The sequence below is a fragment of the Monodelphis domestica genome, chromosome 7 (genome assembly GCF_027887165.1).
Source record: "Monodelphis domestica isolate mMonDom1 chromosome 7, mMonDom1.pri, whole genome shotgun sequence".
Taxonomy (NCBI): domain Eukaryota; kingdom Metazoa; phylum Chordata; class Mammalia; order Didelphimorphia; family Didelphidae; genus Monodelphis; species Monodelphis domestica.
The window spans coordinates 273,630,902-273,648,075 of record NC_077233.1 but is presented as its reverse complement, the minus strand read 5'-3'; the positions used below and the strand labels follow the sequence as shown (position 1 = coordinate 273,648,075).

Sequence of the window (17,174 nt, the reverse complement as noted above, 5' to 3'; positions counted from 1 at the left end):
TGAACAAATTGTGGCATATGCTGGTGATGGAATACTATTGTGCTCAAAGAAATAATTAAGTGGAAGAATTCTATGTCAACTGGAATGACCTCCAGGAAATGATGCAGAGTGAGAGGAGCAGAAACAAGAGAACATTGTACACAGAGACTGATACAGTGTGGTATAATCAAATGTGATGGACTTCTTTACTAGTAGCAGTGCAATGATCCAGAACTATTTGGAAGGACTTATGAGAAAGAATGCTATCCACATCCAGAGGAAGAACCGTGGAAAAAGAAACACAGAAGAAAAACAACTGCTTGATCACATGGGTTAAAGGGGATATGATTGGGGATATAGACCCTAAATGATCACCCTAATGCAAATATTAATAATGTGGAAATAGGTCTTGATCAATGACACATGTTATACCCAGTGAAATTGTGTGTCAGATACAGGAGAGGGTGGGAGGAGGGGAAGGAAAGAACATGAGTCTTGTAAACATGGAAAAATATTCTAAATTATCTAATTAAATAAAATTAAAAAAAAATAACTGGCTCAGAGAGGGAATAACAACTGTATTCTTTGGGAGGCAAAGAACTGGAAATTGAGGAGATAGCCATCAATTAGGGAATGGCTCAACAAACTGTAGTACATGTTGGTAATTTTGATATACTCTTGTATAAAAAATGGTAAGCAAGATGATTTCAGAAAAAGCCAGAAAGATTTGTGGGAACTGATGCAGGGCAAAATAAGCAGAACTGGGAGAACATTGTACACAATAACAGCAATACTAGATGATGATTATCTGTGAAAATTTGACTACTCTCAGCAACATAATGATCTGAGACAATCCTGAAAGACCTATGTCAGGGAATGCTAAATCCACCTCCAAAGAAAGAACTGTTGGAGTCATCTTTCACATCAGAGTATGTATGGTTTTATTTTGAGGTTTTTGTCATGTATGAGTGTGTTCTAAACATCAATGACAAATACAGAAGCGTATTTTGCATCAGAATAAAAATAAAATAAAATAAAGGTTATGGAAGTTTTAGTGTCACACAAGCTCAGTATTTGTCAATAATGTCATAGGAATAATATCTTGCACAAAGGAAGCACTTACTAAATTAAGGGGCAAGGAAAAGGGAATAAGCATTTATAGAGCACCTACTATATTACAGGCATTGTGCTCAGTACAATCCTGTTATTATCTCATAACAACCTTCCATAAAGTAGTTGTTTTTGTTATTTACATTTGACATTGAAAAAGCCTGAGCCGGATGAAAGAGACTTGCCCAGGATTTCCTAGTTCTTAAGTGTGTGAGGCAGGATTTAACCTCAGGTTCTCTTGACCCCCAGGCTCAATGCTCTTATATCAGGGCATGAGCTCCCTTAAATAATAAATTATTTGCATGTGACTTTGGTCAAGTCACTAAACCTCTCTCAGGCTGAGTTTTCTCCTTTGAAAAAAAGAAGATACTTGTAGTACTTCTTTTATTAGGCCTGTTTTGAGAATAAAGTGAGGCATTTTTAGTTAGCATTCTACAGGCCATGTGGTGCTAGGTAAAAAGCAGCTATTCGTGTTACTGGAGTATGGAATGGTAACAAAGAAATATGAAATCAAATTGGAGGCAACACAGTTTTCTGAATATTGAAATAAATACTGACAATTTCTAGTTATCTGACAGAAGAAAAGAGACCAAATGCTCTTTAAAATGTTTGGATTCCTTTCCTAAAAAGGCAATTGAGAAAATGACAATCACTTGCAGCTCAAAGGAGTACTTTCCCATCTCTAAACGAAATCTTTATCAGAATAATTTACGTGTGCGTCCAGGACATCCTGGATGAAGAAGTGAGAAGGGAACTGACATATTTTTTGTAAATTAAATTACGCAGGAACTAGAACTATTTCCAAGAGAAATGGGCTGCCCCAGGAGGCAGTGATTTTCCTTTTCACAAAAAAGTCTTCAAGCAAAAGCTAAATTAGGTCACTGGGTGGGTAGGCTGTAGAGGAATTATTCTTCAGTATCAATTTAAACTAGACAGTCTTTGAGGCCCCCTCCAACTCTGAAATTCTAGATTCTGGGAAATGCAAGCACCTTCATATAGAGTATCACCTAGATAGCTGATAATGCTGTAGATGGAACACTGGGTATAGAGTCAGGAAGACCTGAATTCAAAGTTGGCTTCAGTCAAAGAAGATACTAGTTATGTGGGAAAGTCACTTAACCATTTGTCTGTCTCAGTCTCTTCCTTTGTAAAGTGAGGAAAATAACAGCACTTCCTCCCCAGAGTTGTTGTGAAGAGAAAATGAAATAACATTTTTAAAGTGCTTTGCAAAACCCCAAAGCACTATATAAGTGCTATTATTATTATTATTGACCAAATCACTAAATGATCTAGAAGGTGTTCTGGATAAAGAGAAAAACGTTAAAAGTGAGTGGAATGGTAAAGATTAAGAAGGGTTCCAAAGCCTTCACTTTTGATAAAAGGAGATTCTAGTGTTAAATAAACATATAATTAGCAACATATATAGAAATTTTATAGTGGTTGTGAAGTGGGGTGGCAGGAAGCTAAGGAGTGTCCAAATCCAGTGTATCTACTACCTATTGACCCTTTTCTTAATACCCCCCACTATCTCTTTTATTACTCAGGTCTTAGATGATGAGATGGTCTTGCCAAAGTCAATCCTCTCTGCCTTGATCTCATTTCTATCCTCCTACCCCAATACTCTCTAGCAGATTGCCTAATGAAATCTTGTCACATATTCATCAAGTGAAAACAATTCTATTTTTTCCTAGAATTTTAAAACATGTATTTCAAAATATAATTGTTTCATTCTAAAACTTGGGAGATACCCACATTTTTTGAATGCTAAATCCATTAAGATGATTCACTCGGAGTTCAGTCACTAATGATAAGACCATCTGTAAAACAAAATCAATGACAGGTTAATACACATTGCAAACAGGATGAGATCAATTCTATTTTGCTTGGTGTGAGTGACATTTCCGGCGAGGTTTCACTCCCCCAAACCTCTACATTTGTTTTATTTTATCAGAGCCATATGAAAACTGCACCAAGACATACTTGGTTAACTGTGATTTTGTTTAATGTCCATGGTATCATATTTCTGTTTAGGCATATGAACAAAAGTTCGATTGGCTTTCCTAACTAGCAAGACATTATTCTCTAGGACAAGTGTGGGCTTTGGGGGTAATGCTATGGGTAGAATAAAAAAAAATTAAATCTGTTAACTATTTAATGCTTTAAGCTTTAGGAGGACTAGTTTAATGAACAATTACATTAAAATCAACTTAGTTTTTTTTTATTTTTCAAATTTTCTTTTATTATGAATTTTATAAAATCAGCAAATACAATTAAGCTTCCATAGACAAAGACTAAAAAGAAGCTTTTTGAAAAAAAAAAATTTGGTCAATTTCAAACATTATTCCTTGGTTACAAAAATCATATTCTATTCTTCCCTCCCCTCCCCCTGCCCTTCCCGTTGCCAATGCGCAATTCCACTGGGTATTACTAGAAAGAAGCTTTTTTAAGAAACTATAACTCCATGATTATATATAATATTAAGTGTATATTAAATTTAAAGTGAGTGCCAACACTAGTTAATGATTTTATGTTTATTTTATATCTAACTACTTTACTAAAAGTTATTGCTTCAATTAATGTTTTAAATCACTTTTAAGAGCTATTTTGCACTTTTGAAGTAAGCTGTCATTCCATCTGTAATAGTTATAATTTTATTTCTTCTTGTCCTATGCTTATTTTCTCAATTTAGACTTCTTGTGTTATTTCTATTGTTAGCATTTCTAGAACTACATCAAATAAGAATTCTTACAGTACTTTTTAAAATCATGGGCTAGGAATTATTTAATGACCATTTAAAAATATGATTGAAATCTGGAAGAGCACAGAACATAGCTCTACCACTAAGATGTGCTATGATTCTATCTATACTATTATTTACTCTCTACTATAACATGAAATCTTAAAAAAAAAAAAAAAGGAATTCTAAATGTAGGATTTGTCTAATAGTACCAGGCACTGTTTATGTGAGTCAAGGAAGCTTGTACTAAAACATTTGGATGAACAAATGGACTATGTTTAAATTTTTAAAAACTTAAGATTTAGTATAACCTTTCCAAAGATCCTTCTCCTTTTTCATAAACACCTCTTTCAAATTTCTTCCTTAAATGGTGATATGTATGTTCAAGGTAAGAAGATATAAACTGAGCACAGATAAACATCCTTCCTGGAATAGTGAAATATTTCCATTTACCTTTCTACTGATTCTGTGTTTGACAATGGAAATTTTAATACTAATAAAGTACTCACGTTTTTTAGTAATTCAGGATAATAATCTGGAGATGTATACCCGAGAGCTTGAATAACACTTCCAACTTCATTAAGTCCAAGTTTGGATGATGAAAGCAGATGGCATAATAAACTCTAAAAGAATTATTGGAAAGAGAAAGAATGATCTTTAAAAAGTATGTGTTTTTTTATAATTTATATATAGAATCTGGTCTAGTCCAGTGGTATCAAATGCAAATAGAAATAGGGGCCACCAAATGGTATATAAGGAGCTCTATGGGCTACATAATGACCTCGAAAACTACTATTAACATTATCTAGGTCTCATCATATTTTATTAATTTTGTTAAATATTGCCCAATTATATTTTAGTCTAGCTTACGTTACACTTGGGAGTATTATGGGCCCCATGTTTGACAAGTCTGATATAATCTATCTAGTAGATACCTAGTTACAAGCAGAAAACGTCATAATTCAAACCTGTATAATGGTGTTAAATAAATTTTTTTCAGTTGACAAAATTATACTTTTAAAAAATGTGTGATTTAACAATAATTTAAAACAATATAAGTCTCTGCTGATTTAGAGGCAAGATTTTTATTAGCTTTGTTTTTAAAGTCAGGAAATTTAAAAACATTAATTTTAGATATTTTTTAAAACTACATTAATCTGTTCATTACATTCACATAGATTCTATTTACCAACACAGAAAAAAACTAAGTCATTTGCAAATTGGCTTGTTCAGGTGAAAATTATTATATACGTATATGTGTCTATGACCTTCCTGCCTCCTTCCTGGAATTCCTTTTTTTATGTCAGATTTTAGTTCCTATGGGTAAACTTTTATTCTCTCAATCATAAACTGGAACCTAGAACTCACTGGATAGCCAAGGAGAAATCATTTTGCTTACTTTAAAATGTTATTCCCTTATACTGTTAAAGGGTAAATTCTGGGAAAGCAGATATTACAAATACAAATCTATATCCAGAGCACATTAATTCCATGAGATTCCTTGAAAGGGAGGGTGGGATTTTAAAAGGCAGAGATTGGGAAAGGGGCAGCTGGAAAAGAGATGGCATCCCTAGCACAGGCAATGGCATGAACAGAAAGCATGGAGGCTTAAAAAGCAGTGAGCACACAGAAAGAACTGCAAGTGGTCCACCTGGGTTGGGAGGGAATATTATGAAGCAGCCAAGGAGAGAAAACTAACTTAACACACATAAAAAAAATCAGAGAATAATTAGCTGCTAAAGTATATGTACTTTTAAGAACAAGAAAAGGGTTTTGGGGGAAAAATCTGTATGTTTGGAATAAATGTAGAAGAGTTCATGAAAGATGGAAAATGATCATTTAGATCAGTAAAGAGGAGATAGGAAGGCATGGAGAAAGTAGAGGCTAACAGAGAATTGAGCCTACAAAGTGTAATTCAGAGGACTGTGAGACTACTAACTAGAATGTAGCTGTACTAACTAGAATGCAAGTTCTATGTTAGGAAATAAACTTGGGAAATAAGGCTGGACAAATGAAAAAAGAAAACACAAAGAGGAAGTTTGAGTTGCTTATGGAATGAGGCGTCTCTCTAAATATCTGAAGATAGGACTATCAAGATGAAAATGGTACCTAAGGCAGATTAATGTGGCGATAGCATGCAGACCAGATTGGAGGAGAGAAATGAAGAGGAAAGAAGTAGAGTCAGGAAATGATGACTAAAAAGCAGGCATGAGGTTACAGATCATACAATCATAGACCTAGAACTAGAAGGGACCTTCCTTAGAAATCATCTGGTTAGTATCTTCCCCGCTGTTGTTTTAGAGATGAGGAAAGTGAAATTAAACACACACACACACACACACACACACACACACACACACACACACACAATACAGGTAAATCCCAGAATTAGGATAGGCATCAGAAAGGCTGGCCTCCTTTAATGGGCTCTAAGCACCAGCAGGATTAATTGTGGGATTCATAACTCAATTGAATATTAAACAACGAGATTTCTTCCTCTCTTCTCTCTACCACAAAGGCAAATAATATCTGGGTTTCCAAAGTTATAAGGTATAAAACTGAACTTTTCCAAAGATGCTAACACACGGGAGCGATCCTGGCATGAGCGCTCACTCTGAAGTCAGGCCTGGATTGGAAGCCTGGCTCTGAAGTGGCCTCTCTGGAAAGTCACGTAAGCTCCCTAGGCCTCAGCGGCCTCATCGATGAATTGAAGGGGCTGGGCTACATGGCCAGGCCCCTAGGCAATGCCTGGCTTTTCCTTAGTGCCTTCACAAGGTCCACCTTGATGACACCTAGGCATTCATCACCAAATAACAGCACCCCACACGCAGCTTTGTGTTTCCTCCTTTAGGGTTCTCACTTTACATCTATAACAACGCATCCACTTTTCAGATTCCCACGCCTCAGCCATTCATAGCAAGAATGACTTTTCTACTGCCACCGACTGGCACAGAGCCCAAAAACATGGAGAAGAGAAGGTGTTGGGGGTCAGGGCCCTTGGGGAAGAAGTGGTTAAACGGAGAGACGGCGTCTCCAGGATCTACAAAGAGGGATGAATCCTGGTAAAGCTTCTCAGAGTCTGGACACTGGACAGCGAGTCATCCAAAATCGTTTGTGTACGGCACGACTAAACTATTATAGCAAAAACAGCAGCTGCTCCATTCTCTCTGAGGGCCGCATTTTCTACAATGACTTTTATCGATCTATTATTTCAAAGCTATTTTACTAAGGAAATTCTGTTTTGTGAAGGAGAACTTAAAATGCTAATGGCGTGAAGGTAACTTTTCACAAGTCGAAGGCTCTGCAATACCCCGGAATTTGGGGCTGAGAGGGCCTACCAAAGCAAGCTAGTTCAACTGCTACCCAGAAGGACTCTGCTACAATATGTGGCACGTGCCAAGGCGGCCTGTTTTACTTTTAGATAGTTCTATTTATGATAAGGTGGTGATCACTTCAATCTTAAATCTGGCTCTTTGGAGCCCAATAACCCAAGTCTAATCCCAGATGACAGCCCTTCAACTACTGAAAACAGCCACCATATCCAAAATACTCTTCCTATCACATACACTGAAGGCTCCTTGCCTTCTGGGCTGCCTTCCCACTGGATCATTCTTCAGCTTGTCCATAGTAATTTTTCTACTGCCACCTAGTGGAATTTGGAAAACATGGAAGGTCTTTTTGGAGACAGGATCTTTGATAAGAATAAATGATTAAATGGAAGAGTTAACAATGACATAAAAAGTAGTGAATACAGAAATAAAAGTTCCAACTTGAGAATCTAAACATGCTTCTTAAATTATATTGCCCAAATGGATCAATCAATAAACATGTATTAACCACCTACTCTGTACCTGGTAATATGCATGTGCTGAAATAAAAGGAAAAAATGGGGGCAGATAACTAGTGGCTGGGAAAATCAAGAAAGGCTTCCAACAAGAAAGCCCCTTTGGTCCAATCATTCTACTATAACATGGAGCTAGAAGGGACTTCTGAGGCCATCTAGCCCAACCCCTTCATTTTATTGGAACCAAATAAGACTCGGGCCAAGGCAAAATGACAACCAAAATCACACAGGTAAAATAAGTTATTTCTCACATTTTTCTTTGCTAACTTTATAAATCCACAAAACAACACTCACGTGTTGAAAGGAATTTGAGGTTTGGGTATTTCTGTCTAACAGATCTTGGAGAAAAATAATTGCAAGCCATCGTCTAACTTATTATCCAAAGGATTTACATTGAGGTTAGGTCTTAGTAGAGACTGTTCAAGCAACCAGAAGGGGGTATGAGAAACAGCTGCAAGGGATCTTTACACCAAAAAAAAAGTATATTTTGGGGGATGCTTAAATGAAATTGGACTGCACAACTATATTTTTCTTTACTTTAACAAATCTTACAACCCAAACAAAATGAGATAGACTTGTTTGCTAGTTAAAGTGGAATAGTTTAGAGACTATAAATACACTTTTTTCCAATCATTCTTTCTCAAAAACATTTTTCCCTTTGGTTGAAGCATTGTTTATTTATATTTGCTTTCTTACACCCACGTTACTATTTTATTGTATATAACATCTATTCATTCTGTAATCTAGGAACAGGAAGACGGTTTGAACACTAATCAAGTTATTTTTAGAAATATAATTCTCTTCTTCCATGGTATGGTTCCTTAGGGCATATTACTTTGTCAAATTAATACTGAAATTAGACCTGTGGTTTCACTGGTGTGGGGAACTCCTGAATGAGAAAACTCTCTTTATCACAGAGTTCTCTTCTCCACACCCCATGGTTTTGGAAAGATACCAACATCACTGAGAAACTGAATTACTGAATTGGCTCCTGAGACCAGCTTTTTATTTATATACTATGCCACACAGCATCTTATTTAAATTTTTCAAATTAAGCTATGTATAAGTGAGTTATTCAAAATTTCACTGTGAATGTAAATGGGATGAGGTCATCCACAAAACAGAAGCAAATAGCATGATCTCATTTTACAGATGAGAGAAAACTGAAGCAAACATGGTTAAGTGGCTTGCCCAGGGTCACACAGCCAATACTTGTCGGAGACCAGATATGACTTAGGGAAGATGAGTCTTCTAGATTCCTTGCTTAGTATTCTATCCACTATGTCACCTAGATGCCCTAGCAATTCACTACTAGATTTGTATCCCAAAGGGATTAAAAAAAGGAAAAAGATCTGTATGTAAAAAAAAATATTTATAGCAGGTCTTTTTGTGGTAGCAAAGAATTGGAAATAGAGAGGATCCTCATCAACTGAGAATTGACTGAACAAGAAATGGCATTTAATTGTAGTGTACTACTGTGCTATTAGAAACAGAAATGGTGTTTAAAAAAAGACAATGGCAAGACGTATATGAACTGATGCAAAGTGAAGTGAGAAGAACCAGATCATTATGTGTAATAACAGCAATGTTATAATGATGATCAACTATGAAAGACTAGGTTACTTTGATCAACACAAAGGACTCATGATGAAAAAATGCTATGCACCTCCAGAGAGAACTGACAAACTCTTGAGTGCAAACTGAAGTATAATTTTCTCATTTTCCTTACTTTTTCTTCCCTTTAAAAAATATGGCTAATGGGAAAAAGTTTTGCATGATTTCACATGTATCATTGATATAATATTGCTGTCCTATCATAGTGGATATGGGGGGTGGCTAGAGAGAAGAGAATTTGGAATCCAAAATTTAAAAAGAAAAAATGCTAAAAGAAAATAATTGGAATGTTGAAAACAAATAAACCAATGAGACATGATGAAGACAATGAGAGAGTATATATGGAGAAAAATAAGTAGCACCAGAAGCAATTGATGGCACAATGAATAAGGCTTTAGACCCAAAGTCAGGAAGATTTGAGTTCAAAACCAGTTTCAGATACATACTAGCTGTGTAACCCAGAGAAGTTATCTAACCTCTATTTGCCTCATTTTCCTTAACTATAAAATAAAGTATTTTATGTAACATAAAATATAATATATTTATATATATATATATTTTATATGATATAAAATATAAAATAAAGTATATGTAAAATAAAATAATAATAGTCTGCTTCACAAGAATGTTGTATCAAATGAGATTATATTTATAAAAGTGTTTAGCAGTGCCTGGCACATAGGAGGCACTTCATAAATGTTAGCTATTATGACAATTACTATCAATCTATTCCCTCGTTCCCCTTCCTACTTAAGATAAAGCTTTGAGCCTTAAGGAAGACTTACGTATGGAACAGTCTGATATGAATGGCAAAGCAACAAAGGTGGCAGAGACAGAAGTGTCAGAAAAATCTAGTAACAGGAGAGTATCCATGAAGAAAAGGTGTTTAATGGTGTTAAACACAGCAGCAAAGTAACTGAGAAGGATGAAGTTATTATACTTATAATTTAGTCTCTCTCTCTTCAATTAAACTGAAGTCTTCCAGTTCCAATGACAACTCCTGAGATTATAATAATATTGTATAATTTTCACAAAATATAAGATTTAAAAAATTTTTGAGAGAAATTTCAGGAAAAGAAGCTTGCTAACTCCTCGAATCAAGAAAGTTAACTGTTTGGAGAAAGTGCCATAAAGAAACCTACACTGCATCAGAAGATCCAGAATACATTTTGGGATGTAATTGATTGAACAGAAGGGGGTTGAACACATTTATTCTGAATGTAAACTCATGCCAAAAGGGAACTACCACCTAATTGGCTTTTTGTCAATGCACCTAGCAAATACTGATTTTGTTCTCTCTATATTTTATTTCCCTCTTGTCTCCAACTATTATAGTTTCCTCTTTTAAAAGTGCAATACTGTATGAACCTGTAGCTAGAAGATCTTTAGAGGTATAAGCTGGCTATTTTAAATGATTCACTGGAGAGACTAGTCTCCCAAAGACTCATGGGGGGTGATTGTGAAGAGTGAATCAAACTTTTTTCTCTAACAATCAGCAACTTTTAAATTAATCAATCAAAAACTTAAACACCCTTACTTAATACTAAGCAAGAAAATTCACGAGTCACTTACTAGAGTAAGCTCACATCTCCAAAGGCAGCCACTACCACCCCCCCTTCAGCTAGGCAAATTGAAAGTCTGCAATTGGTTCCCATAAAGTGGAGGAAGGGACAGGAAGTGAGAGATGGAATAAGAACTATAAAAAGTCTTGAACTTCCTGTCCAAGGACCTTCTCCTTTGGACTGCTTCTTTGGAGGACTTCGCCTTTTGGGAATTCATCTTCTTAGACTCTGTGTAGGTGAGCTGGATGAGTAGCTGGTCTACTTTTCCTGGCTTCTTGAGAGGCCTTCCTTTCCTGGAGGAGGCTGTGTTGGTGGAACCCTTGCTGAAGACACCACTGGGTCCTCTGGTTGAAGTTTACAAAGCCCTGCTGGAGCTGAGCTGGACACTGGAGCAACACTTAGGGTAGCAGGCTAGACATTTCTCTACCCTCTTCTTACATTTTTCCACTTTCACTCTTCCCACCTCTTTGTTAATAAGCTACTAAAAGTCATTTTGACTTAAGCTATAATATTTTAAAATCAGCAGCCACAATATTACTTTAGAACTTTCATATTAGCATAAAAACCTAAATTTTATATTCTTACAATATGTTTACTACTTAAAGCAGAATCTGCTTTCATGTAGTGAGATAAATTAATTGCTCTGGACATATTATCAAAGACATGATGAAAAGAAGATTAAAGAATACTTTAATTACAAAGAGTCCTAAAAAGAAAAAAAGCAGTTTAGGTTCTAGATATGATATATTCATAGCCAGTATATGACTCTGGAATGAAATGAACTGTAACACAGTAGAAAATATATAAATTACAGTGAAACTGAGATTTGCTTTCAAATCATTCTATTTGAAAATTTGTACTTAAATATTCTCAGGTACAATGTATTTCTGTACAAGAAGGTCTAATAAAAATAACTGTGATATAATTGTAATGAGGCCTAAAATGTGGACAAATTTCAATAGAAGAAAAAGACTTTAAATACTATGCATAGAAGGATGAAAACAAAACAGAGCTTGTCAAGAGCATTAATAGACTAAATTTAAGGCTTACCCATCACTTCTTTCAAACATAACAGATTACAAATAAAACAATGAAAAATAAACATTTTGAGATTCAGATTGACTATTAACTTGTCTCACATCTTAAGAGCTTTAACAAAGGAAAAGGAATGAACATGTAATGATTATAATTTCTCTTCTTTTTACTATTATTTAATTAGCTTATTCCCCTCTTCCTCTTAATAATACCTTCTTCCACTTTAAGCCGTCTAAGCTTACTATCCAAGGGAAACCTTGCCTTTAAAAAAAAAGCATCACTTTGCCCAATTACATAATTAAGGGAGCAAGACACAGCAAATATTTTGGTATGATAATATTTCCTTTTATATAAAGTAAATATCCAGACTAATAAAAAAGTTCAGAACATGGGTTTGAAGAACATAAGAAGCCAAAATGAAATCAAAGAATATAAATGGCAAAGACCTACTTCTCTGTATGAAATTGTTTTATATTCTTTGAGAGAAGGCTGCATGCACAAAAAAGTATAAAGAACAAACATAAAATAAATACATTTAATATTTAAGGAAGGGAAAAACCAGTTAGGGATCAAGAAACACTTCATGTCAAAGGTCATATGGGAACTGAGTGTAAAGGATAATTTGACTAAGTAACCAGTTTATATTCATTGTTTAATGTTTCCTCATAGATGTATATCTTCTGCATATAATCCTATTAGATAACCAGTATTTTAGTGATAAATGTTAAGAAATAATCCAAAGTATTAATTGATTGAATAAATGTAATTTAGATTCAATAATCAATAATAATAAAATAATAAGGAAAATCCCCTTCAGTGCCTTGCACAATACTCTTGCCAAGGGGAGTTTGTGTATGTCTTTCCCATTCTGGAATGTGTCCAGACATGCCTAATGCTGAGGATTTATGACATCTCAGCTAAAGAATGACCTTGGCTGTTTTTATAATACTATATATGGAACGGGTAGCTATATAATATGCCCCCATAAGATAACAAGGAAAAAAATCCATCCTTCTTGAAAATGACCTTCTAGAAGATGAAATTCTGGTTGCCTCCTTGAAAAGAAATATTCAGATGACCAATTCTACCTTTTGGGGGGTGTGTGTGTGTGTATATATGTATATACACACACACACACACACACACACACACACACACACACACACACACACACACACACACACATATATATATATATATATATATATATAATTTTTAAGTAAAAAAGTAAAAGAAAAAAACAGCAACTGGGTTCGGAGTCTTAGTCTGTGCTGGGCATGTCTAGATCCTAAATGTGTGCCTTTTAGCTTTCATAATGTCAGTTTACTCAGCAGATTGTTTTCCAATATTTTTCTTTTACATAAGTCATAGGGAAAGCTAAATCGGTAGTTTAAATCTTATTTCTTTGGATTAATTCAACCAATCAACAAATATTTATTAAGTGCCTACTATGTATCAGGCCTGTGCCAGACACTGGAAATAATACAAAGAGTCTTACATGAGAGACAAAAATATATATAATGACCTGCATTAATATAGCATACAAACAAGGTTAATAAATATAAACATATTCTAAGTAGGGAGAGAACTAATAAGGGAGGGAATCAGGAAAAGCTCCATGAAGAAAACAATGCTTAAGTTCCATCTAAAGCCAGGCTCTATAATAGCCAGCTAGCTGTCCCAGTGGATAGAGCTCTAGACCTGGAGTCAGGAAGACTTGAGGTCAATTCCAGAACCAAAAACTTAATAGCTACGTGACCTTGGGTAAGTTATTTAACTTCTACTTGTTTCAGTTTTTCAAATATAAAATGAGGATGATATTAACACCTACTTTATAGGGCTGTTATAAGGATCAAATATGGTAATATTTGAAAAACTCAGAGCACAATGACTTCAGGTTCATTTCCCAGTCCTTCTCTTTCATATGGATGACCATCTGATTTAGATCCTCCGCCACAGGGGCCCAGTCTACATCCTGCCATTGATGTAGTGGAGTACACCAGTACCCTCAAAAATGGGAGGCCTCTTTCAGATCTTTATACAAAAAGTTGTTCTTGATCTTCCTAAACACTAGTGCAATCCCATCCAAAATATTTATGTTGTCTATATTATGTACATGCTGGTAAATGTATATGACAAAAAGAGGAAAATAACACATTGTAGGGGCAATGAGAAAGCAGGCACACTGGTGCACTATTGGTGGAGCTATGAATTGTTCCAGCCATTTCGGAAAACAATTTGAAATTATGACTAAAAAGTCACTAGACTATGCATACTCTTTGATTCAACTATGCCATTTATTGTGGGCTAGGCCTGACTCAGACCAATCCCCTGGTAGGTTAGGTCAAAATTGGAACAAAAAGTCATTCAGCAGAAAACCCATATCAGGAGGATATTAAACAAGGACAGGCACTGAGAAATCCCTTAAGTTGACCATCCTTGAACTGAGCAAAGGTCCCACTACAATTCACCAGTTGAGTACTTGGGAGTTTCTAGTTTTTCTTTGCCTGCTTTTTATCCAGGCAACAGGAAAATCATATTAATAGCCTTAGCCAATAAATCAATTAAGTTGGTTGGGGGTGGGGAAGAAGGTGCCTAGCCTAATCTGAATTGGGGGAAGAAGGTTAGGATACTGCACCTGTCACATTACTTCTAGATCTGTAGCCCAAAGAGTTCAAAAGAAGAAAAGTATCTATATGTACAAAAACATTTATAACAGCTTTTTCTGTGGTAGCCAAAAATTGGAAAAAATAAGGGATTATTTATTATTTCTTTATTAGAATTATTTGGGAATGGTTGAAGAAACTACGGTATGAATGTATTAGAATATTATTGAGCCACAACGAATGTTAAAATTTCAGAGAGTAAAGGATTAAGAAGAGAGAAGGAAAGCAGAGGCACCTACTGCAGATGCTTTTTTGAAGAGTTTAGTTACAAAGGGAAGAAGAGATGAATAATAACAGTTAACAGGGATGGATGGTTTACTGAGAATGGGGGAGACAGGCATGTTCATAGGCAGTCAGGAAGAAACCAGTAGACAGGGAGGGACTGAAGAAAAATGATGGAGTAAGATGACAGAGGGGGCAATCTGTTGAGGGAGATAGGATGGAATGGGATTGCTTTAAGAAGCAGAGTTAACACTAAAGGACAAGACCACTATCAGGTGAGACAGGAGTGAAGGGGGGGAAGCAGAGAAAAACTGCCTAGCAGCAGTGAGGGCCCAAGTTGAGACTATGTAACATAAATTTATAGTAATAACTTTGATGTTTTCACTGGCTTGTTCTCTGCTTCTTAGCTTCCTTAGATTTCTTCCAGTTTCAGCTAAAATCCTGCTTTGTAGAAGAAGCTTTTCTTGGTACCCCTTCATGCTTGTGCTTTTTCTAAGGTGATCTCCGATTTTGTTTGTGCATAGCTGTTTGTATGTTGGCTCCCCCATTAGATGTTCCTTGCATAGGCTACTCCATATCCCTATTCCAGGAACTTTCCACTGGTTGTCCAGAGTGCTTTCTTCATCTCCGCCTCTTGGCTTCCTTCAGGTTCCAGCTAAAATCCCATCTTCTCTAAGAAGTCTGATCCCCTTTAATACCTGGGTGATTATGTCCAACTAATCCTTTCTTTACTGTGTTGGTACATTGTTTGCATGTTGTCTGCTCCATTAGACTGTGAGCTTTTTGGAAGTGTGGACTATCCTTGGTCCTTAGCACAGTGCCTGGCATCTAGAAGGTGTTTAATAAATGCTTGCTAAGGTGAATATCCCCAAGTTGTAGGCAGTGGTATCTCGTGTAAGCTCCCAGTAACCCCAGCTACAAGTTATGGAACAGTTACTGCTCAGCAGTGTTGGAGGAAGATCCCTATTGCAATGATAGGTCTAGTCTCTCCACACTCCTTATATTATTATTCTGAATAAGTGAGAACTCAAAGAAAAACTAATGCTACCTTTTAAACTAAACTGATTTTGAAATGAAACTTCAACTCAGCTTTAAATTTTTTTTTATTTTTAATTTGAATTAGAGAGTCTCTATGAATGTAAAACTTACCACAGATAAATTTCCTTGGGATAGCACGGAATATAAGTGCAAGCCTACTGGTTCTTTAACAATTAATTGTAACAACTTTTAAAAATTAAAAGATGAGGTATCCTTTATGACTTTCAAAATCCTTATCCAAAGTAAATTATTACACACGAATTTCAGTAGTTTTTCCTCTAAAATCCTGACTGCAGTGGTTTTTTCTTCTTCTTTTTATTTATATGTCCCATGCCAGTGTAAGTGAAATGATCTATAATAAAAACCTAACTGACATAGTATTCTAGTCTCTTTTTTTTTTTACTATGAAATAAACACTCAGAAATCTGGAGAATTGCAGCGGTTAGGTCTGTAAGTGAGAAGGAAGGCTGCTCATTCAGAGAATGTACCAACTTTCATTGTTTACACAGCCTATTCTGGAGCAGGATGCTGACATAACACAATTCACAGAGTTTCCACACTCTAGTCCAATCATAACAGAGCCTGCAATTTCTAATTTTGCTTACAAGATCTCTTGCTTGCTGGCTGGCTCACTCAGTTCTAGAAAAAATACATTTATACTTTATATATTTCTCTCTCGTAAACATAATAGATGGTTTTGGACATACCTACATAAAAAGGCTTTAGAAAATAAGACTATAAACTAAACAGTAAAATGAACCATAAGACATTTGTAGAGATATCTTCTGAAGTTTTTCCTAGAGCTCTTTTCTGGTTCTTCCCTGTACCCTTCTCACATTCCACTTTTTATAATATTTATCACAGGATCATAAATATCAAAATTTAATATATCATACACTAAATTTAACTTATGCATTTTAGAGATAGAAACTGGCGTCCAGAGAAGTTAAGTAACTTGTCTGCCAAAAGTGGAGAGGGTGCTAGATGTGGAGTCAGGGAGATCTGGGTTCAAATCCTACTGCTGGTACTTACTAGCATGACTGTGGGGAAATCACTTAATCTTTGTGACCCTCAAATTCCACGTGTGCATATCACATAATAACCAGTAAATCCCTGGGGGCTGTTCTGAGGCTTAAATGAGAAACATATGTAAAGCACATTTCAAAGCCCTACATGTTAGGTATTGTTATAAGTAATACAGTTGTGATTTGAACTCAGATTTTCTGACTTCCCAAATAAAGCTCTGTCTACTGATCCGTCTGCCTTTTGTATATACATCGAAGAATCTTGAAGTCTGCATGTGATTTGAGGATGGAGACATCATTTTAAAAATATCTTTGTTTCCAGTACATAGCACACTGCCTTGT

At 35.6% G+C, this 17,174-nt stretch overlaps 1 protein-coding gene across 2 annotated transcripts in view; it reads right to left on the bottom strand.

The window, feature by feature from the left end:
* Positions 1–17,174, bottom strand: part of FANCC (FA complementation group C) — a 223,763-nt gene that overhangs the window by 89,386 nt on the left and 117,203 nt on the right. For both annotated transcript variants that reach the window (XM_007497923.3, XM_007497925.2), the window contains 2 exons: positions 4,336–4,449; positions 2,842–2,906 (listed from right to left, as the gene is read on the bottom strand). In XM_007497923.3, the coding sequence (XP_007497985.1) occupies positions 2,842–2,906; positions 4,336–4,449 (179 nt within the window). The remainder of the gene's footprint in view (positions 1–2,841; positions 2,907–4,335; positions 4,450–17,174) is intronic.